This window comes from Macadamia integrifolia, unplaced genomic scaffold (genome assembly GCF_013358625.1).
Source record: "Macadamia integrifolia cultivar HAES 741 unplaced genomic scaffold, SCU_Mint_v3 scaffold741, whole genome shotgun sequence".
Classification (NCBI taxonomy): Eukaryota; Viridiplantae; Streptophyta; class Magnoliopsida; order Proteales; family Proteaceae; genus Macadamia; species Macadamia integrifolia.
In genome coordinates, this window is record NW_024870529.1 from 74830 (window position 1) to 102568 (window position 27739).

The 27739-nt window shown below is 39.4% G+C and overlaps 2 protein-coding genes across 2 annotated transcripts; one reads left to right on the top strand and one right to left on the bottom strand.

Annotated features, from left to right (window-relative positions):
• Positions 1–1542: 1542 nt before the first annotated feature.
• Positions 1543–3825, top strand: LOC122069864 (L-type lectin-domain containing receptor kinase IV.2-like). Its single transcript, XM_042633950.1, has one exon. The coding sequence runs from the start codon at positions 1606–1608 to the stop codon at positions 3625–3627; it is 2022 nt and encodes a 673-aa protein (XP_042489884.1). The 5' UTR covers positions 1543–1605; the 3' UTR covers positions 3628–3825.
• A 12190-nt stretch (positions 3826–16015) lies between these two features.
• On the bottom strand, positions 16016–18315 carry LOC122069859 (L-type lectin-domain containing receptor kinase IV.1-like). Its single transcript, XM_042633945.1, has one exon. It carries the CDS (start codon positions 18236–18238, stop codon positions 16250–16252), a length of 1989 nt encoding a protein of 662 aa, XP_042489879.1. The 5' UTR covers positions 18239–18315; the 3' UTR covers positions 16016–16249.
• Between the last annotated feature and the right edge of the window lie 9424 nt (positions 18316–27739).

Here is a 27739-nt window from a genome sequence, read left to right on the forward strand (position 1 = left end):
TTTGGGATAAAACTCACACCCTATGTCATAAGTCATTGTCATCTCTTGTCTTATGACTTAAGTAATTAGTTCCATTCATCCGTCTTAGTCCCAACTTTATAGCATAATATTCAAACTAGAGGGTTTTTTCTTCTTTTTTTTTTTTATTTTTTTATTTTTAATTCAAACTAGGAAGTTGATAGAAATAAGACTTGATGAGTCCTCTTCATAAAGTCCAAAAGAATAGATGAGGCTTTCCTACTAATTATAATTATTATTATTATTATTATTTTGTAAAAGAAACGCTCAATTGTTACCCAATTCAAAAAGTATCACATTGGGAACTAACACTCAAGTCATCTATGTGGATCAAATTACAATTATGTATTATCACGTCAAGGGAAATGCAGTAATAAAAATGAAATAAAATCAATACTAAAGTGGAATTTTTGTATTCATTTTCTCACATGATTGCATAATCAACTCTAAGGATAATTATTAAATCTCAATTTACTTTGCAACCAAATCCTTTTGATTTTGAAATTAAATTAAAATTATATTTAGATAGGTAACAAAATCATTACTATAATAATTTTACTTTTCAAAAACTGATTTCACTTTCCTTCCCTTCTTTTGCAGAAAACACCAAATAGCCTTTATGGGGTTGGTTCTTCCCCATCAATCGGTTCTCAACTTGGAATACGAACAATCGGATTGTCCAATGAATAGAAATCCATCTGATAAGAGAATTTAAGGAATGGCTTGTTTAATTGATAGCTGTTTTTTCTTTTTTCCTTTTAAGTGCGGGTTCTCTATGGCGCAGCATGCCGCTGGGCCACAGGGGCATAGTGTCATTTCGCTCCCTACTGTGTTTGGACGTAGGCACTACACTAACTTTCCCATACCATGGTTTCAAGTATCAGTATCATATCGGCCATAGTATCAGTAGTAGATGAGTTCGATCTCCGATCCTTGATTGATCCGGATCAATTATCCGTGTCATTTCAAGGGTAAAATAGTAAAAAAAAAAAATATTTTTTCTGAAAAATAAAGGACAAAAATGATTGATATGCACTGATCCTCTCGGATACCGATCCAAGAACTAAATCGATGCCCCCTACTGAAAACATTGTTTTTTCTTATATTTTAGAGAAAAAAAAAAGTACCATCTGATAATATTGCACACTCCACTCACATAAGTGGAAGTGTGAAACCAAGCTACGAAAATATGCTTATATCCTAACTCCATTTACCTATATTTCTGAATATATGCAACACTATCGAGGAACAATCTTCCACCCTAGAGTTTTTCAAGCTTGAAAGCACCATAGGAGACAGCCAGAGTCAGAATTTCGCTATGTAATATGAAACTCTAACGGGACCCACTAAGTCTTTATGACTCTTCTACCAAAAAAAAGTCTTTATGACTATCTTCAGCAGTCATTCTCAATTTATTTCTCACGACTTTAGTTCCAAAGTTTCTTTGAAGCGTATTAAATTCTATTCATCTAACTTGGTCCCAGACTCCGTGAACAGCTAGGGTATTGAGAGAAAGAAGGATGAAGGCATCCTCAAAATAGTCTTAAACAAGAAGGAGAAGGAGAAGGAGAAGAAGTAAATTACTAAATGTTAGAAGAACAAAGGAAAAATAAGTGGCAAACAATGTTCATCATCAAGTACGTGCTGTTGTTCCTTCTCCTTAGCAGATTTGTAGCATCACAACAAGAAGATGTTGGTTTCACCTACAATGGCTTTCGAGGAGTTAACATGAGCTTGGATTGCTTAGCCCAGATTACAGAGAATGGTCTCCTAATGTTGGTAAACACCACGTTGTCACAGGTGGGTCATGCCTTCTATCCCCAGCCGATTTGCTTTATGAATTCTTCAAGTGGTAATGTTTTCTCCTTCTCTACTACTTTCATATTCGCCTTGTTCTCTGAGTTTGCAACACTAGGAGGTCCTGGAATCGTGTTTGTGATCTCACCCTCCAGAAGGTTCCCTGGAGCTCTCCCAAGTAGTTATCTTGGCCTCTTCAACACCACTAACATAGGTTACTCATCCAACCATGTGGTTGGAGTCGAGTTGGATACCTTCCAAAACACACAGTTTAATGATATCGATGATAACCACGTCGGTATTGATATTAACGGTTTGAGATCTGTTCAGGCTGCTTCTGCATCTTATTTTAGTGATCAGGAAAATAGACGCGTGAACCTCAACCTTTACAGTGGACGCCCCATGCAACTTTGGGTGGAATATGATGGTACAGAGAAGCAACTTAATGTGACTTTAGCTCCCACTACCGTCCCTGCTAAACCAACCAAACCACTCTTGTCCTTCAACATTGATCTTTCACGGTACATGGTAGATCCTATGTTCGTGGGCTTCTCATCATCTACTTCTGGCATAAAAACACCTCAATATGTGTTGGGGTGGAGCTTTAAGATTAACGGACAAGCAAAAGAACTCTGTCTCTCCCAACTTCCTAAGCTTCCTCGAATGGGACCTAAAACAAGGCCTAGAATTTTTACCATTGGATTTCCAGTGATCGGTGCTAGTTTAGTGTTCATGTCCATCGTCATCATTCAATTCATTGTAGCAAGGAAGAGGAAATTCGCCGAAGTTCTTGAAGACTGGGAACTTGAATATGGACCTCACAGGTTCAAATATAAAGATCTCTACATCGCAACCAAAGGATTTCATGACAAGGAGCTTCTTGGTATAGGTGGCTTTGGTAAAGTCTACAAAGGTGTGTTACACACCTCAAAAGTAGAAGTTGCAGTGAAGAGGGTATCACATGATTCAACACAAGGGGTGAGGGAATTCATTGCTGAGATCATCAGCATGGGTAAATTGCGGCATCGAAATATAGTAACACTCTTAGGGTATTGTCGACGTAAAGGAGAGCTCCTTCTAGTGTATGATTTCATGCCCAATGGAAGTCTAGACAAGTTCCTCTTTGATCAATCAACAACATTGAGTTGGAATCAAAGATTTCAAATAATTAAGAATGTGGCATCCGCGTTACTATATCTCCATGAAGAATGGGAACAAGTTGTGGTTCACAGAGACATCAAGTCCAGTAATGTCATGTTAGACAGGGAAATGAACGGGAGATTGGGAGATTTTGGGCTTGCAAAATTATATGATCATGGAGGGGATCCAAAAACCACCCATGTGGTGGGGACGTTTGGTTATCTTGCACCAGAATTTGCTACAACTGGCAAAGCAAATCCTAGTGTGGATGTGTTTGCATTTGGGGTTTTTTTGTTGGAAGTGGCTTGTGGTAGGAGGCCAATCGATCCACAAGCATCAGAAGAGTGTATTGAGTTGGTGGATTGGGTGATCTCAATTTGGAATAGTGGGAAGATTCTTGAAGCTGTGGATCCCAAATTGGAAATGAATAATGAGGTGGAGGAAATGGAGTTAGTGTTAAAACTTGGATTGCTTTGCTCTCAATCCGATCCAATTGCAAGACCATGTATGAGACAAGTTGTCCAATATTTGAAGGGAGAGATTCCACAACCGGACCTGCCATTTCTGACTTCAGAAAATACTGGTGAAGCCTCTTTTTGGTGTCCTTATTTTAGTCGTGGAAAGACTCCACCATCATCAATTGCACATTCTCTACTCTCTGGAGGACGCTGATTCTATCTTTATTTTTTTTTTTTTTTTTTCGGGTGGGGTGTAAGAGTAGTTAGTGTTTTGTTTTACTAGCAAGCCAAGGCCTTTCTGGGTTTCATGGACTCGGCCAAGTCATCCCCAAAAAGTCTGGAAGTCTGGTGGCAGGGGCTAGTTTTTGGTAGTTGTCAGCGTTTATGGTGTTTCACTCTCTCATTGTATAATCCTTCTTTTCTTAATTTTAAAAAATAATAATAATAATAATCGTTGTTAAGTTAGGTCTGATGTCATAGAAAAACCTGTTAATATCGATTATTGATAACTTAAATTTTTTCTTTCACTAATACGTGGTTTTGAAGGCTATTGAATGAACAACAGGAAAGGTATTTTCGAATTCATCACTAGAAGTTTGTAGTTTGTAGTTTGTGATGGAATAAGAATTGCATCAAATAAATGGTAATGGAATTCTTCTTACTCCAACGGTGAAAGAGATCTTTTGCCTATGGCCATATTGATCATGGATTTCTACCATTCTTTTTGAGACATTATCAAAAGCTATCTGTCAAAACCACCAAGAACTTCTTTTATAATCCTAGCTAGATTCAGAGTATAAATCAGACCTTGAATAGTCTTACACCTAAGCATGATGGAGCATCAAAGGTCAGTAATTTCAGACATATTTCATCAAGTGATAGAGAGCCCCTGTGGATGAACTTCTTTAATAAATGCAATTGCAAACCCCCCAGAAACTCAAACTGACAAAAACTTCCTTAATTCCATACTATAGTTTCTTTTCGATGAACCAAACCAGTGTAGAAACGCAACCCTAAAACGATGTAGAAGAAAATGGAAAAACAAAACAAACAATGCACACAGATTTTACGAGGTTCGGCAAGGTTGCCTACGTCCCCGGTGAGATGAGATCCTACTTCACTATCAATGGAGAATAGGGTTACAACGCTCTTCCTCACACCTCTCCGTATTGCTTGCATTACAGAGAAAGAAACCCTCGCTACAAATATATAGCGGAAAAAACCCTAATCTGGATCAAATTACAATTGCCAACCTAATCCGGATTAAACTACAATTGCCCTCAAATAAAAAATTCGAGCGGGGGGCTGCGCCCCCCTACACCCCCTGCTGTGCAGGGGGCCTCCTGCCCCCCTTGCAACCCCCACGACCCACTAACCGGCTAGCGGGACCGCCGTCCTGGCTGTCTAGGTGCTGCACCAGTACTCCCTGGATTAAACTGCGACGGAATACAAGACATCATACACCAACAACTAGCCTACTGGCTCAGGTGCATGCAGCCTTGTGAGCAACCCACAACACTCACTTGCTGGGGCTGGCCTTCGCTGACTGCATGACAATAGGTTGTGCCATGCACTACAGTCTTGTGCCAGGATTAACTTGTATGCCACCTCACTAGTTACATCTGTAAGGACCCTAAGTTGGGATGGAGTATGGTTATTTATTTATTTATTTATTATTATTATTATTTTTTAACCAAGGTGCCTGGGCCAGCTTACGTGCACCTCGACTAATCATCGGGGAGACTAACACAGCAAATCACCGCCACGATCTCTACTTAAATCGCAAATGCACAAATGAAGAATCAAACCTGAGATCATGTACCTATCCACATAATCCCCAATTCGCCCTAGCCATCTAGGCAACCCATGGATGGATAGATGGAATATGGTTATACCCTCACGGGCAATGATCAAATGATCAAAGAATAAAATTAACATTCAATAAAAAAAATCATAACATTCATCATTGAAATAAAATATTCAAATAATACATAGAGTTCAGAGTATTAGGATCACTTCTTAGTGGCATATTACTTACAACCCAAAGCTCTCGATTTCATACATGATAAATATTTACACAACGTCTACCTATGAAATAGGAGACAAACAAAATAGTCCAAACAGTTTCTCCATATAAGTCTTCATTGACTTGCAGGCTCCTTAACAACCTACAACCTTGATCTTGTTCTATTGAAAAAACATATAGGGTGAGCACCACAACTCAGTGAGTAAAACAGCTGCCTAAATAATTCCACACCTAAAACACATACATCCATATGAAATGGAAAATAGAACATCCAACGTATACATATCATCTCTTATGTTCAGAACTCAAATCTCTAAGGTTTGGGTCCAAGCTTGTACACTTCCTTTTTCTTTTCTTTTGCTAACGATGGGTATCCAGGCCTTTAGCCTGACTATTTCCACGGGCCCATATCGACCCCACAACCACAGGGACTAGGTCATATAGAGGTTGAATGAGAACCATTCAGTTTTCACTGAAAGCAGTGAAGATCACTAAACACCCCCGTGTGAGTGGCCTAACGTGTACACTTCCTTCTCCTGTCAAGATTCAACTCAAAAGTAGGATTTAACTGATAGTAGATTTCTTTCCCATGAATCACATCCACCACTTGATCCTCCTCATTCAATCTCTCCTCCTCCACCTCCTCTCTCTCGCTCTCTCTCCATTGAACAAATGGGAAGAAAGGTCAACTACTTGGGCACCGTTTGACAATGTTCCATTTCTGCCCTTTTTGCATTTTCTTGTTCCCAGAAATGGAGAAACAGCTTAAAAAGTGTTTGACAAAGTTGTTCCGTTTCACCCATTTCTAGAAACATAAATCAAAATTTATGTCTATTTACAATTTTAGAAACAACTTTGAGAAAACAAGTCCAACTTGTTTTTGTAGAAACGAATTTGAGAGAAAAAAAAAAAAAAAAAAAAAAACTGTTGTGCCTAATAAATCTCTCAACTATTTAAACCTAAAAAGAGGCAACCAAACCCTCCCTCCCTTTTGGGCATATGATGATACTATTAGGTTTTTTAGTGACATTATATCTGCAAAAAAAAGTTTCAAGAAACAGGTTTATCAAACACCAAAAAATCCGTTTTTGTTTCCGGAAACCTGAAAAGCCGTTTCTGCTATTTCTAGACACAGAAACAGCGGAAACGTTATCAAATGGTGATTGGTTTATTTTCCTTTTTATTTCAAATTTGAAAGTAGTGAAATGTCCTCATGCCACTAATAATCACCCACTTGAACCAAATCATGTTCCCACATTTTCCTTAGGCTTGGGTGCCGCTATGAAATTTCTAACTTATCCAAATTAATATTCATAGTACCCTTAACTAGTGTTTTTAGTCTACAAATTTACCACTAAATGATATGAGCCAAAATATAAGAAATGTCCCTTATTTATAAACAAAGAGTCTTGGACTTATGGCCTCAGCTATACCAAGCATCCACATAACCGCTAGGTGTTCAACTTACCAACTCAATGTCATCTATGCTTTACACACCATCTCACCATGGAACACCTTTTCTGCGACTCTGTAGTTACACAACATGTGTGGTCTACTCTCCGTGTTTTCACTAATTTCCAAGCCTTTCCCTCACAGATTTTCTTAATCAATTTTGCTTCTCCACATCACGCCCTCACCAAGACGCTTTCCTGAAAGCTCTTTTCTGTTTGGGCTAGTTGGCACATTTGAACCTCTTATTGGGGTTGGATCTTCAGACGATAGAGTTTCTCTCCGACTTCGTTGCTTCATCGAGCACTTGTTGATGCCAAAGCTTTTTTTCCTCCATAGCACAACCCTCAAAACTCCTTGCCTCGATTGGTTTCTTGGAATCCCCCTATATCTGGTAGCATCAAAATCAACATGGACGATGCTCTTGGGTGTGTTTGCCGTAACTCCAGAGGCCAATTCATTGGCGGCTTTGTGAAAGGAACGGGAGAAAATTTCGCATTAGTGGTTGAAGCCCTCGCCTTCAGGCAATCTCTTATTTGTTGGATTTTATATTATACAATATAAAATATTACTTTAGTAAAGTTAAAGTTTCAAATAATGTTCAAAACCTTTTCCCCTCTTTTTACCTTTTGAAAATTGTTTGTACACTAGTAAGGACCATAGTTATCAATTCGGCCGAATAATTCGCGAATTATTCGGCCGAACCGAAATTTATCAAAAATTCGGACCGAATCCGAATTAAAAATAAAATTCTTTAAAATTCGCGACTTTTTCCAAAATGAATATAAATCGCGAATAATTCGGACCGAATCCGAATTAAACCAAATTATTCGGTCCATTTAAACATTATTTAAAAAAAAAAAACCAAAAATAAAAAATAAAAAAAATAAAAAAACAATTTTTTTTCTTTAAAAAAACCCCAATAAGATTTTTTGACCGCTTTTTTGACCGAATCCTTAAATTAATCGTCCGAATTATTCCGAATAATTCTTCGTCCGAATAATTCCCGAATCCGAATTTGCTAACTATGGTAAGGACAAGTAGAGAGCTAAAAGTAACTTTTCACAAGTTTGTTTAATCCCACATCGGAAGTGGATGAAAGGTGTGAGGGGTCTATATCTGGGAATGTTTTTTAAGGGTGCAAGCCCTTGAGAGAGGCACTCTCCCTTATCTTGTGTGTTTGGGGATTCTTGGGTTGCTTTTGCCTCATCTTTTTAAACCAAATTCGAATTTGAATTTTTAAAATTCAAATTAAGTGAAAGACACCCACGTTAGTTCTATACACCCATTGGTATTTAAGACATATACCTGTACATATAAAGACACCCTTTTGGAAACCTCTCTGTGGATAAAGTGTTCTCTGCCAGTGTCTTTTTTCTGACTGTTCTTAAGACAAATAGTGACTGTTTTACAAAAAACCTCTCTATTTACTACCATTTTGTACACATTATACATTGAGTATTACCTTTGGTTTTCTCTATTGCAATCACTTATTGGAGTTGCACCTTAAGAGATTGGGGAGTTGTTTTATCTTAGAGGTGGAGATGTTGGTCAACCCGGTTGCATACAAGTATGGCGTTCAAATACTTTAAGGAGAGTATTCTTATATGACTCAACTCTACACTTTTGAAGGACTTCTATTTACAATTCTGCATATTCGTTTTGACTTGTAAGTGATACTCTCCTTCTTGATTTAATAATATTTTATTGAAAGAATTGTCAAAGTCCTGTTTCTTATATTATTTGGGCTTCCGATCTTCATTTATCCTTAGTTATAGTGGAAGGAGATAACCTACTTGTGGTAAACTTGTTGAATGGAAGATGCACCTCCTGCCTTTAGCGCATTGCCCACATAGTCGACGATTGTCTTCAGATTTCTAGGACCTTCAGTGCTTTGTCTTTTCATCATATTCTGCAGGAAGGGAATGCCTCACCTCATGGGCAGCCACCGCTCAACACCCCATCTTAAGACTTTCTCCCCCCTCCCCTCCACCTTCCATTTTACCCTTCTTGTGGGCATATTGTACTGGAATGTTGTTCTATCATTTCTAACAAAGTATTTTTATCAAAAAAATCCACGTAACCATTAAGCTCTTACCCAAAAAAAAAATAATCACTAAGGCTGTATTTGATAGCCAAGAGAAGAAAAGAAAAAGGAATCTAGAAAAGAGAAGAAAAGAAAAGAATAGAAAAGAAATGAAAATGGTAAGAAAATAAAAAATTATGTCTTTGTGACTATCAATAGAAGAAAAGAAAAGTCTTTTTATTTGTTTGTGTTTTCTTGTGTTTTAGGCCAGACCTTTTGTAGGAGAACTAAACTTCAACATTCCCAAGGTGAATTTTGTAATTCAAAAAGATAATCTTCTCTTGGTTCAAGACATACCAAGCATAATGAGAATTTCTTAAATCAAGAAAGTAATACAATTTTTGTACTTTTTCTTTTCTTTTCTTGACTACCGAACACAACCTAAACCAAAACTTAAGCCCAATGATGAATCATAAGCCCATAATCAAATACATAGAGAAACGACCATATGGTATTTACTTAAATTAAGTAAATAAGGATAATTCAATTACCTTTGCTATCTCCTTTCCAGAAAAAAAAAAAAAAAAAAACCCTTTGCTATCCACGCCTCCCAAGTCCTGTAATACCATTAAAAAAATTACCTTTGGTATCATTTTTTTTTTTTAATTCACAAAAATGGTTTTGGCTACATTTGATATCATTTATGGAGCTTGTGTCTATTTAAAAAAATGAAATTTACAATGTCACCCCCTAGAGAATACCACTATTGTAAGAACACCCTCTTTGTTTCACCAAATTAAACTTAAACCTCCTATCGTGAGTCACTGTTACATAATATACCTTATATGCTGATGTCAGCTACTATATATTTTTTTAAATACCACTTATTAAATGTGAAATACCTTATATCTCCACATTGATTCCCACACTGATAGATACTCTGTACCTGAACCAAAATCGATTCCTTCACGTTCAGAGCATCGACAATCACGACGGCAATGGCAACAGCGACGTGGAGGGACTCACAGCGACCCGCAGGGACTTGCGGTGACCAAAAGAAAATGAATCATCTGTTCCCTGTTTTTATTAACATTTTTATTACCTGAGTAGAACCTGCCATCCAAGTCTTCAACTTCGCCGAGGCTATCAGCGTCAGCCGTCGATCATCGTAGAAGCTCTTCAAGATTCTTGACCTCTACGAACCTCAACTTCACCAACGACACTTCTTTCTTCAAGCTTTGCTATCAGTGGTATTCAGATCAATGAGCAGAAAGATAACCTAAGGTGGGCTTTTGCTCTTTCCATCTCTCTACTTCTCTCTGCTGCACAAAATGAAGCATCCCCGGAGAAAACAAGCAAAAGTATTACTCTGTCTTTTTCTCATTTTTGTTGATTTTGATTTCTAAAGACTTTAATTTTGTTTTCTTTTGTCCATTTCCCATTTTTCTTCTAAATTGGAAAATTGCAGTCGACTTGGGTTGAAATCTTGTGTTTCGGCTAATTCTCAATGTCCAGAATCTTCTCTCGCTCTTCTTTTCATGTAATTTTCAATATCCATATATGGGTTCTTCAACCTTTGAAACCTCCTTGAGAGTTTCAAAAAACCCAAAACCTTCTCAAACCAATTGGCGATTAAACATCCAAAATAGCAGGAAAAAAAAAAAAAGATGACCCAATATCTGAATCCTTATGGATTGCCATCAATTTTAATTTCGAGAAAGACCGTTTGTCTCGGATGCATGCCACCTAACCGTTTGGTCTCTCTGCTCATTTTGATTTGTTTTTAGTGTCTCTGTTTGCAGGTTTGATGATTGGGTTGATTGGTGGGAGGTGGATCAGAAGTTCTTTGAACCAGAGAACGGGAAGATAAATCGCGTAAGAATCTAGCAGTGGAATAAACTCGGGGAGAGGTAATGAGAACGAGGAGAGCAATCAAGCCCATATAGTAGAAGAACTGATTCATTTGTCCAGCCATTACTGAACTTTAGAGAATCAGGAAGAAGAGTAGTTTGAGAGGGGGAGAGAATTGAACTCTAGAAGCTGAGGAGGAAGAAGAAACCTTCATTGCTAGTTGCTGTTTGACACCGTCCGTCGCCACTGCCGTTGCTCTTCATGGAGAGTGATCATCGGTGCTCTTAATGTGAAGGTATATTAGGTATCGATTTGGAGATGGGGATATTGGGTATGGGGCTTATTATATGGGTATAACGGTCATTTTAACTCTTCACTTAATAGTGACTGACAGTAAGGGGTCTGAGTCTAATTTCTGAAACAGAGCGGGTGTTCTTATAATTGTGGCATTCTCCAGCGGGTGGCCTGTAAATTACCCTAAATTTAAACGATAATTTGCAGGGCCACCCCCTAGATAATATCAATATTATAGGAATACCCCTTGTTTAATACCAAAGTTTGTTCAAACCCCTTACTGTCAGTCTCTGTTACAGAATATACCTCAAACGCTGACATCAGCAACTTTTTTTTTTTTTAAACAAATACCATGTTAACCTTCAAAATGTTGTAGTACCGATATTACCCTCATTTACAAACACACACCCCCTAACCCCAAATCTTCTGAAACCCTAATTCCTCAAACTTGAGTTCTAACGGGTCACCGAGCGGCGATCGAGCGGCCATTAACCGGTAACAATCAAGTGGCCATTAATCGGCGACGTGCTACTATAGGTGTGTTCTTTTTCTCTTCTCTGTCAAACCCTAACCCCTTTCTTCATCTCTTCTCTATCGAACCCTAACCCCTTCTTCTTCTCTATCGAACCCTAACCCCTAAACCTCAAATCCACTGAGCGACGATACTGACATGGTTTCTGTTTTGTGAAGTCTCTATTTCATTCGCACTATTTAAACCTAATGCCAAGTAATGCAGGTATTAGGTAATGAATTCAATACCTATGAACGAAGGAATTCAGAAAAATAAAATAAAAAAATTGCATATCTCTTTGCTCCTCTTTTTGTAAATCATTTCATTCTTTAAAAATAGAGTATTTGGTGTTCGAAGCTATTAATTAAAAAGTCTATGTTCTTCGATTCTTTCGTGAGCATAATTCATGGAACCAATCGATCAAGATCTTGCCTGTGCCTCCCCCCTCTCTCTCGGATTTCTCTACTTCGAAAAAGATGATCCTGTTACCAAGAAAAATAGCAATGATCCGATGGGTGATGAAATTGAACCCAAAATATGAGAATAAAAATCCATGTGGAAATTGGGATAATGGGATGCCTAATTTCGTCTTTGATTCATATTAATTGTATGCATTATGCACCTAAAGAGCATCTAAAACCATCAATGGAGTCTCCTATCTCCCTCTGTTTTTTCAAGTTTTTCCAATCCATCTGCTTCCACTATTGGGATTTGGGATTTTTCAAGTGTTTGAAGTTGAGGAAAGAAGTTGTGCGAAGGGAGAGAGAAGAACCATCGTTTCAGTGCCGGAGATTTGTCTACCATTGGAGGAATCGCCATTGTTTCTCTTCTGCATTCCTTTATCCCTATGCATTGGCTGCCATTCTCGGTTGAACAAAAAATTGGACACAGAGGTGTAATTTTGGGTTAATGTAAAATGGGTTACAGTTATGTATTCTACTCAAAAGGATTAAAGCGTCATTTCATAGCATCATTTAACAGAGACTGAAGGCAGGGGGTCTGAATGCAATTTGATATTAAGCAGAGGGTGTTTCTATAATACTAGCATTCTCTAGGGGGAGTGCTATAAATTACCCTAAAAAAATTGATAAAACACAAAAACCAAAAAGATATCAAGAGTCATTTATGTGTTTTGGCTAAAATTGATTTTCAGTTATTTTTACGTTGAAGTTTAATGAACAAGTGCTTAAAGTCCTAATATGGAGGGGGTAAAGTAGTCATTTACTTTATAATTAGAAATCCAAGCCCCTTGCCCCCTTATCTTGAGGCCAAAGTCGAGAAAGAGAGTTGTAAGGAAGATGGGTGAAGGGAATCTCTTGACATATTTCTTCAAAAAACCATTTTGCACATAGAGATACCAAATTATTTTTCACAAAAAAACCATTTTTATCAAGTAGTTACCAAACCATTTTACCAAATGAGGAATCTTGCAACAATCTGCTCTTGGAGTGCAACTTTGCAACTAGCATTTGGACTGTCCTCATGGGATTTTTTTCTCAAATATGGTGTGGCTTTCCTTCAATTGAAGAATTATTCTCCTGGTGGAGGAGAAAAATAGGATTGGTCTATTGTGGTAAGATGTGGCTTCCTCTATCAATCGTCGTTCCTTACCACATATGGACAGCGAGAAATAGAAGAATTTAAAAAAAAAAAAAAAAAATCAACATCTTATGTGGTGGCAGCAATTCTTCATGATCTTCAGGATTTCTCTTCCCAAGTTGCAATGCAAATATCCTTAGTAGCAGGACTCCTTCTTTCCAAGAAACTGATGGTGGTGATTGCTAGGCCTCTAAAAAAAATATAATAGAGATTTTTTGGAATTCTTCTCCTTTGGGATATTATAAGCTAAATATTGATGGATGTTCGTTTGGAAATCCAGGATGTTCAGGTGCAGGTGGAGTAATGCAAGATGAGGAGGGTAATCCTTTAGGAAGCTTTGCGCAATATGTAGGCATCGGGACAAACTATATGGTAGAACTCTCAGTTTTCTTCAGTAGTTTACAAATTGTTAGTGATAAAAAGGTGGATAAGTTATGGATCGAAAGTGACTCTCAATCAGTGGTGAGTTGTATTCGAAACCGAGTGATTCCATGGAGTTATGAACAAAAATGATGGTTTCTCAAAAAGTATGTAGATAATATAATATGGAGAATCTCGCATTGTTATATAGAGATAAATGTTGTGGCAGATACACTAGCAAAACATGCTGCAAAAACTAAAACTTCTACTATTTGGATCACAGCTCCTTAGTTTATAAACTATGATTTGAACTGGGACTTTCAGCGACAACCGAGATATCTATTTGTGTAATTTAATTTTATTGGATTACTATTTCTGCTGATGGCCATGCCGAAGGTGGATTAGCGATGTAATAGGTCTTCTTCTGTAATCATTCTTTCCCCATTTTTAATGAAAATCCATTGCTGACTATTAGCAAAAAAAAAAATTATGTTTTGATAAAAAAAAAAATGGTTTTCATTAATGATTTTACTTAAATAGGTAAAAAAAAATTGATACCAAAAAGAACCTAAGATTTAACATAAAATATATTTTATTATTGAATCTTGAGACGAGGTGTTACATCATCTTACTTGTCACTTTGCTATGTAATATTGGTAGATTTAATAAGGGGAAGGAGAGTTCAATTGTTGGAATCTTGATGGGGGAAAAGGACGACCTCCAATGGCATTGGGATGGGATGGTGGAGAACATGTGATAAAGCTGGCGAGAGGAGGGGTTGAATCTGTGCTCGAATCGATTTTGGAACATTAGAAAGGGAGTCGGCTTGAGGGGTGGGGTCCGTGGCGTTGGCAAAGCTGGTTTCGATTTTGGTTTTAACATTTGAGTCGGGTATGGAAGAAACAATATGGATAGGTAATGAGGTCGAAATTGGTTCAGCATTCGGGTCAGTTACAGGGTTAAGATTTAGGTTATTAGGAGTCAAGAGGATGGTTTTAAAATCCTAAGGGGTAGTCAAGTTGACAAGAGATCTTCACCTCAGGAAACGTGTGGTTCTGATTTTGACTCTTCTTATTTCTTTAGAATCATTCATACAAAGGTGTTTAGTGTTTTTCACTGTTTTCAAGCGGAAGGCCTGGATACCTGTTGTAAAAAAAAAAAGTTTTTAATGGCTGTGCTGTTAAGAAAAGTCCGAGTTAGGGATTTGGGCAACCTCCACATTCTTGGAATCAGATAATGGAAAGATTAGTTTTTTGGAAGGTTATGATGCGATTAAGGGGCTGAAACGGGGATAAGGTTGGAGACAAGTTTCGAACTAAAAGTGGAGGCATTAAGGGAGTGGGATTTAAGGCTAACCCAAATGGCTGTCGTTTTTAACTATATATACGGGATCAAAACTCTTTAGTAAGTTAGAAATGTCACAAAGTGAAATGAAGTGAAATTTTCCCAAGGTCACCACTTGTTCCCTGTATTAACCAATCTACTACTTCTTGACTATCCGTCCAAACTTCTACATTGGCTTAGCACTAAGGGCCCGTTTGGTTTTGTTTCTACTGTTTCTGTGTCTAGAAACAATAAAAATGGTTTTTTCTGTTTCTGTGATAAGAAACGACTTTTGAAATTGCAAAAAAAAAATATGATTTTTCTGTTTCCCGGAACATTTTGAATAGTGAAATTGTGTTCAAGACACGAGTGAAGGCATGATGTTGTAGGTACACAATTCACGAGTGAAGGCATGACGTTGGAGTTGCAGGTATGTTTCGTTGAGAAGAGTTTCAGAAAGATGAAGGTAATCCAAAATTGTAAGCTTCACACAACCAGATTAGAATCGTCGCATCTGGATAGTGAACAGTTTTAACAATGAGTTGGTATTGGGTTTGAGGTAGATCGAGTGAAGTACCAAGTTTTTTATAATTTTGTCCCTTCCACTTGTTTCTAGAAACAGAAAAACAAGCTAGTTTGACTTGTTTCTCCATTCTTGTTTCTAAACACAGAAATAGGCATAAAATTTCTTTTTCTATTTCTAAAAACAATTGAAATGAAACAAAAAAACCAAATGGTTTTTGGGGTGTTTTTCCGTTTCTGACCACAGAAAAACGGAAAAACATGCTCTGAAAACAAAATCAAACGGGCCTAAGTCCCCCTCGTTCTAAATCTTGCAAACAAATTTTTTTATGCCCTGATAGCGCTGCTTAAACCTTAAAGTGAGAACCCACTTATTGTCTACTGAAATTACCTTTTGGTTTTTCTTTGAGTAATCGTATCGTTGTGATTGAGGGTATTTTAGCTGATTGAAATTTTTGGGACAAAATAGTCGGATCTGGCCTGATATAGCCGGTCCATATCGATATCGGTGGTGAACGATACCTATGTGGGAAGAGAGAGAGAGACAGAGAGAGAGTTTTCATGTAATTATGGAGATTAAATTCAAGTAATTACCGATCACTAATACCAAGCCTAAGATGATCCAAACCTTAGAGAAAAGATATAAAATTTACTCTAAAAGGCCTAAACATAAGATGGAAATAAAAGTTACAGCGCCATGCGACCAATTAGGGTCTTCTACCCTCAAAACATACTAAAACAAATTTAATTAACCTAACCTGGCGGGGGGCTACGTAATTATAAATACAGAAAAAGAGAAGCTATTAATGACGCACGATCTCAATTTAAATCTGATAAAAACCTGAATTAAAATAGAGAATTACCAAAATAGAATATCATCGGCCACCAGAGAGTACAGATTCTGCAACAACAGAAGATGACCGAGTCACAGTGCTCCCAAGACTGACCAAAGTTTTGTCATTTGTGGTTGTGCTTAGACCAAGCAATGTTATGTCCGATAGAGGGACCTCCCCCTCCAAGTACCGCACAACTTGTCGCATGTAGGGCCTTGCATTTGGAATTGAGTGAGAACAAAGCAATCCAAGTTTTAACACCAACTCTATTTCCTCCACTTCATAATTCATTCCCAGTTTTCGATCCACAGTATCTAGAATCATTCCCTTACCCCAACTTGAGAGCACCCAATCCACCAACAACACACACTCTTTTGATGCTTGTGGCTCTATAGGCCTCCTACCACAAGCAACTTCAAGCAAAAAAATCCCAAATGCAAACACATCCACACTGGGATTTGCTTTTCCATTTCTACAAAGTTCTGGTGCAAGATAACCTAGCGTCCCCATGACATGGGTGGTTTGAGGAACAGTTCCATGATCATATAATCTTGCAAGCCCAAAATCTCCTAATCTTCCATTGAACTCCTTGTCAATTAAGACATTGCTAGACTTCACATCTCTATGAACCACTATTTTTTCCCATTCTTCATGTAGATATAACAACGCGGCTGCGACACTTTTGATGATTCTAAATCTTTGATTCCAATTGAGCATCTTCCCTATCGTTGTTTGATCGAAGAGGAATTTGTCTAGACTCCCATTGGGCATGAAATCATAGACTAGAAAGAGCTCTCCTTTACGTCGGCAATAGCCCAAGAGTGGTACTATGTTCCGGTTCCGCAATTTACCAATACTCACGATTTCAGCAACAAATTCTCTTTCCCCCTGTGTAGAATTGTATGATACTCTCTTCACCGCAACTTCGGCTTTGGATCTGGGTAGTACACCTCTGTAGACCCGACCAAAGCCACCAGTTCCAAGAAGCTCATTGTTCTTAAACCCTTTGGTGGCAATATAGAGATCTCTATATTTGAACCTGTGAGGTCTATACTCCGATTCCCAATCCTCAAGCACTTCAGCAAACTTTTTCTTCGTTTTAACTATAAATTGGATGATGAAGATGAAGACTAACAGCAAAGTAACAACAATCACAGGTACTCCAACACTGAACATTTTAGATTTCTTTTTAGGTCCGAAACGAGGAAGCTTAGGAAGCTGTGAGAGTGTTAGTTCTTTGGCTTTCCCGTTCATCTTAAAACTCCAACCCAACACATAATTGTGTACATCGAAGGTGTGAGTAGCAGAAGAGAAGCCCACAAACATAGGATCTACGACGATTGGAGAGAGATCAATGTTCAAGGACAAGAGAGGGATCGTTGGTTTAGGGACATCAATTGAAGCTAAAGTCACATTAAGTTGCTTTTGAGGACCAGAATATTCCACCCAAAGTTGCATAGCTTGTCCACTGAAGAGGGTGAGGTTCACATATCGATTCTCTTGATCACTAAAATAAGAAGCTGGAGCAGATTGAGCAGATTTCAAGTCGTTGATATCTATACCAACATGGTTTCCATCGATGTCATTGAATTCCGGACTTTTGATGGTATCCATTTCAACCGCGATGACATGGTTCGATGAATTGCCGACGGTGGTGATGTTGAAGAGTCCGATATAACCTGCTGGTGAAGCACCTGGGAACTTTTTTGAGGGTGCCATCACGAACGCCATTGCAGTACCTCCAATTGAAGTGAACTGAGTGAACATGGCAAATACAAAAGTAGTGGAGAAGGAGAAAACACTACCTGTAGATGAACTCATGAAGTGGAGTGGATGAGGGTAGAAGGCATGACCCATCTGTTGTTTAGTGGTGTTTACCAGCAGTAGGAGGCCATTGTCTGTAATCTGGGCTAAGCCGTCCAAGCCCATGTTAACTCCTCCAAATCCATTGTAGGTGAAACCAATATCATTTAGCTGTGACGCTATAGATCCCCAAAGAAGAAGGAACAGCACCACGAACTTGACGAACATTGTATACCTGTTATTTTTCTGCTCTCCTTTGGTGCTTTTTCCTCTGTTTTCTAGAATTTGTAAATAATCTGCCTTCTTTCTATATTAAGATATTGAATTGGTTGCTTTTGTTTGTTAGCAGTAAAAGTCAGATCAAATGAATGGTCCATGAAGGGAAGTAGACAGGGATTTATGACTTAGCGTGTGTAATAAATTAGAGGAAATAGAGACTTTGTCAATCCTACCACGAAAGTTGGTCAGCTGGCGTTACTGCCAAAGTAGCTCGCAACGCAACTAGCAGCAGTCAATTTTTATTTTTTGTGGCTGAAGGTTGAGGCATCACATGGCTAGGACAGCAGCCCAACTTGGCTCATTTGCAGGCGTGGCAAAGCCACAAGAGCTCACATGGTATGAACGAATGGCCTTGCGGCATCATGGTTGCAAGTCTCTGGGCCAAGCGCAACTCAGCATGGGACATCGCTATGGCCATGCAGCCATGGGGCACCAGAATCCTCTCATTGCACACTCAACAAGCTCCATAATTGAGCATCAAGCAAGGCTTGGCCATGGGGCAATGGGGCAACACAGCAGTACATGTGGGCCTCGGTGCTCTCGGGTGCAAAACAGTGCCAAGACGCAAGGCTCACTTGATTGTGTTCCACGAAAGGGGCCAAGTCCGAGAACTGGTAACACCTGTTCGACTTTATGCCTCATTGCGCTAAGTCTTTTTTTTTTTTTTTTTCAATGAGAAAAAGTGTAAATCCAATGTGCAGACAGGGGTGAAAGTTTGGACCTGATAATCCGAATCCAACCTGGCCAACCCTGAGCTTGAAGAGGCCTTGGACAAATTTTTTGACCCTGAGAGGTGGTTTAGGGTTGAAAACCTAGGGTTGGGTTGGGCTTGGACAGGGGCTGAGCCCTCAGCCCAGCCCAACTTTGCTCAACCCGACCTGAAATTAACCCTGAATTTTTATATTAGAATTTAAGGCTACTTGTTGGTATTTAATTTTTTTTTATAATTTTTTATTGTATAGTGTGATACCCTACTTTTAAAACCTGGTTTACTTACACGGTTGACCCGGTTTAACCATGCAGGACCCGAACTAGAGAGGGTTAAGGAGGGTTCCCTATGGACCATGATGGCAAGGGTGACTTTGAACACAGGTTGGCCAGACAAGTCCGAGTCAGTGCCAAAGGAGATGGGTGTACCCAAGCCGTGTACATGCACGTATCATAAGACCATGTACGGGTAATGGTGGTATGTAGCCGTATCTTAAAGTGTATACGTATTATATATCTGGTGCCGAGAGTGAGATACATGCTGAGAGTCGAATTCTATCGAAATCTCAATTGTTTGGCTAAGTTTTGACCAACAGGTGGGCGGTCACAAGTGGGCGAACCCACCCACCAGTGTGACCCACCCATGTGGTTACTAGATATTCTCTAATATAAATAGTACTTATTGTTTTTTTTCCCTTTTATCATTTAATGCATTAAAGAGTGGATGAGAAAAGTAAAGAAGAGAGAAAAGAAAGGAAGAAAAGAGAACGAAGAAGAAGAAAGGAAAAGAAAAAAGAGGAAGAAATGATTTTAAGCGACGTCGAGGTTTGATCTTCTCATTCCGGCACCGAAAAAGTGATCCCCAATACGAGACCTACGATTTGAGGTGAGTGAAGGTTATACTTCTTAAACTTTCACAAAACCCCAAGTGAAACCCTTGATTTGGGTAGACTTCCTTGAGATCTTGTTAATCCCACTTGAGATGATGAATCTAAGGTTTAATAGATGGTTTATGTGTTGATTTTGAAGGTTTTAAATAAGTGTTTGCAAGATTTGAGAAGTACTGGTGATTTCTTGAGTTTAAGAGATGATTTTGAGGTTTTGGAAGATTTTTTAAGCAAAGAAGGTAAGATTGTTTTTCAATCCTTAAATCTAACTTAGATCTAGGTTAAAATCATCTTATGAGACCTTAGATGTGTGAAAAATGTGACTGAAACAGCCCCATTTGGTTTTCCCAAGGTTGATGAGTGTTTTAAAAGAGAAAACCAATTTTTGCACCAACAGGTGGGCGAAGACCGGCGGGCGAACCCACCCACATGTAGGGGCCCGCCTGTTGGGGCAGAACCTTAATTCCAATAGTTGGGCAAGGACCGGTGGGCTATCTGACTAGCATGTTCAACCGGTGGGTGAAGACCGATGGGTTGTCTGGCCCACCTGTTGGCCCACCAGTCAGATCTTTTAGCCCAAATCGGCCCAAAACGGGCGGGCAACCTTCTTTTATGATTTTAAACATGATTTAAATATCAAATCTCTTTAGTTTTGAACCCAAGGTGGTGAAATGCTAACCTCATTCTCTTATGATAGGTTCCACTAAAAATTTACATTTCTCACCCCGCATCTCACCCGTACCGAACGTGAGCTTTTGTACCTAACAAGTAAGTGGGGAGAGGACATTTGACTTTATTTTAAGACGTGTTTTTACATCATTAAATTGTATCTAGACTAGCCATGTCATCATGTAAATTATGTGTAGATTAGTCATCCTCAAATGCCATTCGCACGCATTGCTTGTGCATTCTAAACAAATGATTTATGATATGTGTGTTGTGCTTTACATTCTCAATGCTAAACGATTGATGTTCTTATGTGATGAATGGTTGGATTAATGTGCATGATGCATTATTAGACTAGACGCTATAGTCGGTTTGGAAATGAGTGCATTGGTGGCCCATGGTATGGGACGTGGTGGCACTATACAATCGTACTTTGTCATATAGGAGCATACGGTTTAGGATTATCATTCCCTGTGCTATGACCCTTCCCAACAGGGGTTAAGGTGTTGGGTTATCACTTGGGGGAAGTTGTGGTCACGATTATCGGGTCATTGTGGCGGTTAGACATACGCCTGGCTAGTCATTAGGATAGTCGGCAACCATAGTGGTATATTCAAGAGGGCCAATCGTACTGCTTTTAAATTACTGGGGTTAGCACCTTTACATTTCTGTCATTTACTTTTATGTTGAGAGCCGCTGGTCAGCATGCTTTACTTTTCTGAGTACTCACAGTGGGCCTTCTCCGAAAACCCTATGAGCGTATCGTGGGATAGAGTTCGCAACTCGTACATAGGGCATACACACACTGTGGTTGTGAGTAGCACATAACCTAAGACTTAGTAATGTTGTTTAGGTGGATAAGATTAAAATGAATTGCATTGCATATAGTGCATATGGATGTATGGTCTTTTTTCTCACTTACTGAGCTAGTGAGCTCACCCTACGTGCACACTTCTTTTAGATGATTTTGCTAGTCACCCGCCTAAAGATCATGAATCAGGCCCCACAGGCGAGTTTTCTATTGAGGATTGGTGAGTCCTTGAGGAGTATGAGCACAGTGCTGATTGCATGTGCGAGGGCCATGTTGCGGGGCCGTAGTAATGACACCGTACAGGATTTCGCTTTTTGATTTTTGATGACCTCCCCTTTGTGTACTTGATATGTAAATTGTTATTCTTTTTGTGTAAATATCATGCCTGCGGGCCCATATGTACTTAGCTATATACTACAATTTGGGTACCAAGTATATTAGGGATATTTACAGGTAATTTAAGTCTTCTGTTGAACTTTTGAACACTTATCTTAGATGTGGGTATGTTGTGGTGTGGTACTGTATCTGATGATCCTGGTAGGTTTCGGGTTAACCGGAGTTAACTTGGTCATCAGTCAGGTTCTGTGTGAACGGGGTGTGACAGTGGTGGTATCAGAGCGTGATGCTCTATCCACTCACAGCATACCATTTAGACCCCTTAAAATCTATAATAAGAAATGGGATTGGATAAATGTAAAAACACTTTAAAGAATTAAAAGCCAAAAAAAAAAAAACGATTGTATTTATTTATTGCATTTCATGGCATGCATGAGAGAAAGTTTGCTTGGAATAAATAAAAGATTTGTTATTTGATTGCATAAACCATCGAGTACGGATTTAACAAAATTTCGACAACATAACAACGCTAAAACAATATTTCTCAAAATTTTCAATATAAGCATCTGATAGAAAACATACATATACGAATAAGCATAATCAACAAAGGCTAACTAACGTTGTTACAACCAAATTACAATAAATTTATCAAGCTGACAAAACTAACCAAAAGTCACCAAAAACATCATAACACCATACTAGCAAGTCCAAATTACAGAGAAAAGTTAAAAAAAAAAATAGCCCACCACAAACATATAAACAATATAGAGACAACTAAAAAGCTGATTAGGATAGGCATACTAAGTCCTAAGAGACCTCGTCATCATCTAGCTCTACCACTCCATCCTTCCTAGGTCTCGATCTAACATTGAGCTGACGGTCATAGTAATCAAACATCGCATTCACTAGTTGCACATCCCTCTGAAGTCGGGTAAAGTCCGCTGAAATAGCATTGGACATTGTGTTCAAATCCTTGCACAATCTTAGGAAGGAATTCTATAATGTAGCGTGCCTTTCTAAGATATTTTCCTCTCTAGTAGTACTCTCATCTAGTCTTCTCAAAAGCTGATCTTGCCTATCTTTTAAGGCCCTCATGCTGGTCATCGTGCTCTCAAAGTCAAATGCGTCATTGTTTATGCTGTGGGTCTGTAGCCCTAACAAAGTCAGGATCAGCATCTCTCAGATCAAGAGGCTCCTCCTCGGGGATATCCTCATCCAGAAAGTCCTCCTCCTCGAATTGAGGAACATAATCCTCGTCCTCCTCCTCCATATGGACATCCTCCTGTTCTTGCCTCCTTGAGCTCCTGCCCTCTGAGGTACATTTATAAGAGCTTGGAGACCCGTCATGCGTAGGTTTTCCCTGCTAAATTTGTCCGCTGGAGTCTTTCCCTCCTCACCACTCAAGTCCACCCCAAAGGACTCAAAAACCCTGGTGCGGGTCATACCATATGGGAAACCTCTGTCCTCAGGATGTGTGGCATGATGCTCCATAGCCTTAAGCATGATGTAGGGCAAGCATAAATGCTTAGCACCTCCCTCCAAGGCCTTGTAAATGCAGAAAGCTATGTAAGCTGCCATAAAGCTCACTTGGTTCCTATGACCACCACTAGGGAGAAAATTAAACTAAACCAAGCGAGTAAATACACGAGCCTCCGGGTTGTATGTTGCCTCAGAATCTGGACGCACCTTACTGCCACTAATGGTTTCGTAAATGTGGTCCTGCATCTCCAAACTTAAAGATGGGCTCACGGGCTTACTCCTTGGGGGGCTATAGAATTGATGCCCAACTGATGACATATCTAAAATACTAGCAAGAGTGTCCACAGTTAAATGAATGTTCAACCCTTTCACCATGCTGGTGATTGAGTACTCCCCATACTAGTAAGAGACCTCCAAATTACAATAAAATCTTCGAACAAGGTGTTCATAGCCTGGGCAGTCAATATTAAGGATGGACTGCCAACCCAGTGCAGTAAATCTCTCCTGTAGTTGAATCTTGTTGAAATCACAAGCTACCACAATTTTTTCCATCATTACAGACCTTTTTAGGAAGGCCTGCCAATTCATTCTTGCCCTCATACTCCGGAAGAGTCTCTCATCATAGTCTAGAAGATCTATGGGGGCATGTCCTTGTTGTCTTGTGCGAATACCTGAGGAACTAGTCCCTACACCTTTCCTTTTTGAAGTTATGGCCCTATGTCTATTAGAAGAGGATGCGGGTTCCTTGCCCTTGCAAGAAGACATCCTAATAAGAAAAGAGAAGAAATAGTGATAAGTAAGAATGATGCATGACAAATGAAGTAAACAAGAGGGTGAGCAACCAAGAATATGAAAAAAATTCTATTATGACATTGAAGTGCAAGGAATGAGAGAGAGATTTCCAATTTTGAAGAAAAATATATATATATATATATAATAATAATACATTATTAACAATAATAAAGGAAAAAAAATGAGCAGGACCACCGTCCTACTTGTCGAAGCACTAGCACAGTACCCTCGGGGCTAAACTGTGGCTGGATGTAAAACATCATACACTACAATACCCCGTGTTTTGGCATATGATTACATAGCTAGATTGAAAGTTTAAGGTCAATCTAAGAGTGTGCGAACCATAAAGTGAAATTGATTTCGTGGGCTATGTCATAGAATGGGAAATGATTATGTGCTTATGTAAATTCTAAGGTACTTAACTAATGTTTTGTGTATGGTATGATCCAGGTGCAAGGACACGATGGTACACACTAGATCCGATAGCAGTGCTTGAGGCACCTCACGTGGTCCTCGTCTTATCGGTCGACCACCAAATCCTTGAAGGTCCCACTCTGTGGGGCAAACCCCACTTCCACAACCTCAAAAAACCCTTAACCAGGGTGTGGCACAAAGGGACCCACCTGTGACTACACTTCCGGATCCTCCACCTATCATCACTTCGAGTGATGTTGCGACCATAGTCCAGTAGTCACAACAAGCCTTCCAGTAACAAGTGCTCTAGTAGTAGTAGGCATTCATGGCTACTATATAGCAACAGTTAGACCTTCCTCAACCCGATCAAAATCCTCGGATAATTACTCCACAAGACCCACCTGTAGGGTCTAGTATGGGACAATAAACTGGAGGAGCACCACTTGGTACAACACCACGTGAGCAAGCAGGAAGTACATCTCCAATTCCACCACTCGGAACTCCTCCATATATGGTGCCCCCTCTGTACCCTTACTACCTGGTTTATGCACCCAATTACCCATCGACGAATAGTACGACAAGGGTAGTGGGATCTTTCAAGAGGAAATTAGCACCTGTATTCTCTAAAGTGGGGAGTGATCCTCTAGAGCCGGACCAGTGGATTCAAGAGCTGGAAAAGATATTTGAGGTAGTTGAGTGCACTGAGGCACAGAAGCTTATTTGTGCAGGACAGCAACTCAAAAATGAAGCCAACTCTTGATGGAAATCCTCTAAGCCTATATTGTTTTTCGCACATCCGGAACCCACATAGCAGCAGTTCAAGGAGTTGTTTTTGGCAAACCATTACCCTCATAGCTTCAGAGACTGTAAAGAGACGGAATCCATGGCCTTGACTCAAGGGAATAAGACTATCCTTGAGTATCAGCAGCAGTTTGAAAGCTTGTTCCATTTTGTCCCTAAGCATATGAGGTCAACTGAGGAAAAGGCTGTAAGGTTTCTTAAGAGATTAAGGGCATCTATTGGGTCAGTGCTCGAGGTCTTAGATTTGACAGATTATGGTCAGATTTTGCAAAAGGCTAAAACAATGGAAGATAAGCAGAAGGGAGAACAATCCCTCACACCTGGATTGTGGAAGAGGGCTAATCCATTTCTAGATATGGGCAACTTATCCAAGGTATACCATGGGTCGTATAGTTCTAGGCCTGCATACAAACAGCCCTATAGTCACAAGGCCACCCCGTCCCCTATCTACATCAGGTCAAGTACAAAGGGTCCCTGCCTCAGTTTCGGTGTCACAGAGTCGTTGCTTTAATTGCCACTCTTATGGGCATTTTGCCAAAGACTGTCGAGTCAGACCAGCCTTACCATCCAATCAGCCCTCTATGCATAGACCTCCCTTAACTCGGGGGAATCAACCGCAAGGAAGAATGTTTGCCTTATCAGCTGAGGAAGCTGAGGCCAGCACAGAAGTTGTAGTAGGTACATTTTAATTTAAGATTTTCCTTATGCTAAATTGTGATAACCTGCTATACTTATATGCATTGTTGCACTAGGTGTTCTACCTATATCGGGTATACTGACCTATGTCTTCTTTGATTCAAGAGCTACACAGTCGTTCATATCTAAGAGATTTGCTAAGAAACTTGGTATGTTGCCCAGGACACTAGTTCATGAGATGATTGTTAGTATGCCTACAGAAAAAATTACATAGTTGAAGGAGGTGTATGGGCCATGCCCAGTTGAAATCAGTGGAACGAAATTGGATGCACAACTCATAAAATTCAACATATAGAATTTTGATATTATACTGGGCATGAATTGGTTGTCGGCCCATCGAGCAAATGTGATGTATGCCGAAAAACTAATTAGGGTGACAAATGATGAAGGGAAAGAACTGGTATACCAAGCAGATAAAATAAAATGGGCTAGAAAGGTCTTCATCTCCGCTCCTCAAGCGATAAAGCTGTTGGAAAGTGGATGTCAGGGTTACTTAGCATTAGTACTTGATGTTGATGGAAAGGTTAGACCTCTAGAAGAGGTAGAGGTGGTTAAAGAATTTTCCGAAGTCTTTCTAGATGATCTGATGCAGCTACCGCCTGATAGAGAGTTGGAATTTGCCATAGACTTGATTCCTGGAGAAGCTCCATACAGGATGGCACCAGTTGAATTGAGGGAGTTACAGACGTAGTTGCAAGAATTATTGGAGATGGGGTTTATTCACCCAAGTGTTTCACCTTGGGGTGCCCCAGTATTGTTTGTCAAGAAGAAGGATGACAACTTGCGTATGTGCATTGATTACTAGGAATTAAATAAGCTAACCATTAAGAACCGGTATCCATTGCCACGTATTGATGATTTGTTTGACCAACTACAAGGTGCAAAGGTATTTTCAAAGATAGACCTTAGATAAAGAGCGACGACATACCCAAGACAACTTTCAGGACTCGGTATGGTCACTATGAGTTCCTAGTGTTATCTTTTGGGTTAACCAATGCACCGGTAACATTCATGGATTTAATGAATCGAGTATTTCATGATGTCCTTGATAAATGGGTAATTATTTTTATTGATGACATCTTGATCTACTCTAAGAGGGAAGAGGAGCACACTCAACACCTGAGGATGGTATTATAGAGGCTGAGAGAACAACAATTGTTTGCCAAATATAGTAAGTGTGAATTTTGGCTTAAGAAAGTTGGATTCCTGGGACACGTAGTGTCTAAGGATGGAATCGAGGTGGATCCTGATAAGGTGAAAGCAGTAGTAGAGTGGGAAAACCCTAAGAATGTTATAGAAATTAGAAGTTTCTTGGGTTTAGCTGGGTGCTACCGGCACTTCATTGAGAATTTTGCTCAAATCTCAGCACCAATGACTAAGTTAACCAAAAAGGGGATAAAATTTGAATGGACAGAGGAATGTGAGAAGAGTTTTTAGGAATTGAAGAAACGGTTGGTATCGGCCCTTGTGTTGACCATCCTTGAAGGCACAGGTGGAATGACAATCTACAATGATGCTTCTAAGGTCGGGTTGGGTTGTGTTCTCATGCAACGCGGTAAGGTGATAGCATATGCATCCCGACAACTAAAGGAATATGAGAAGAACTACCCCACTCATGACTTGGAACTAGCCGCAGTCATTTTTGCCCTAAAGATTTGGCGACATTATTTGTATGGGGAGAAGTGCGAGATATACAGTGATCACAAAAGCCTTAAGTACTTTTTTCACCCAAATAGATTTGAATATGAGACAGAGGAGATGGCTCGAGCTCATGAAGGATTATGACTGTGACATTTAGTATCATCCTGGCAAGGTTAATGTAGTGGCAGATGCGCTGAGTCAGAAGGCACAGACTCTGTC

What these genes read in the sequence shown, in the direction of transcription:
- LOC122069864 (XM_042633950.1), top strand. Translation starts at nt 1,606, where the DNA reads ATGTTAGAAGAACAAAGGAAAAATAAGTGGCAAACAATGTTCATCATC.
- LOC122069859 (XM_042633945.1), bottom strand. Translation starts at nt 18,238, where the DNA reads ATGTTCGTCAAGTTCGTGGTGCTGTTCCTTCTTCTTTGGGGATCTATA.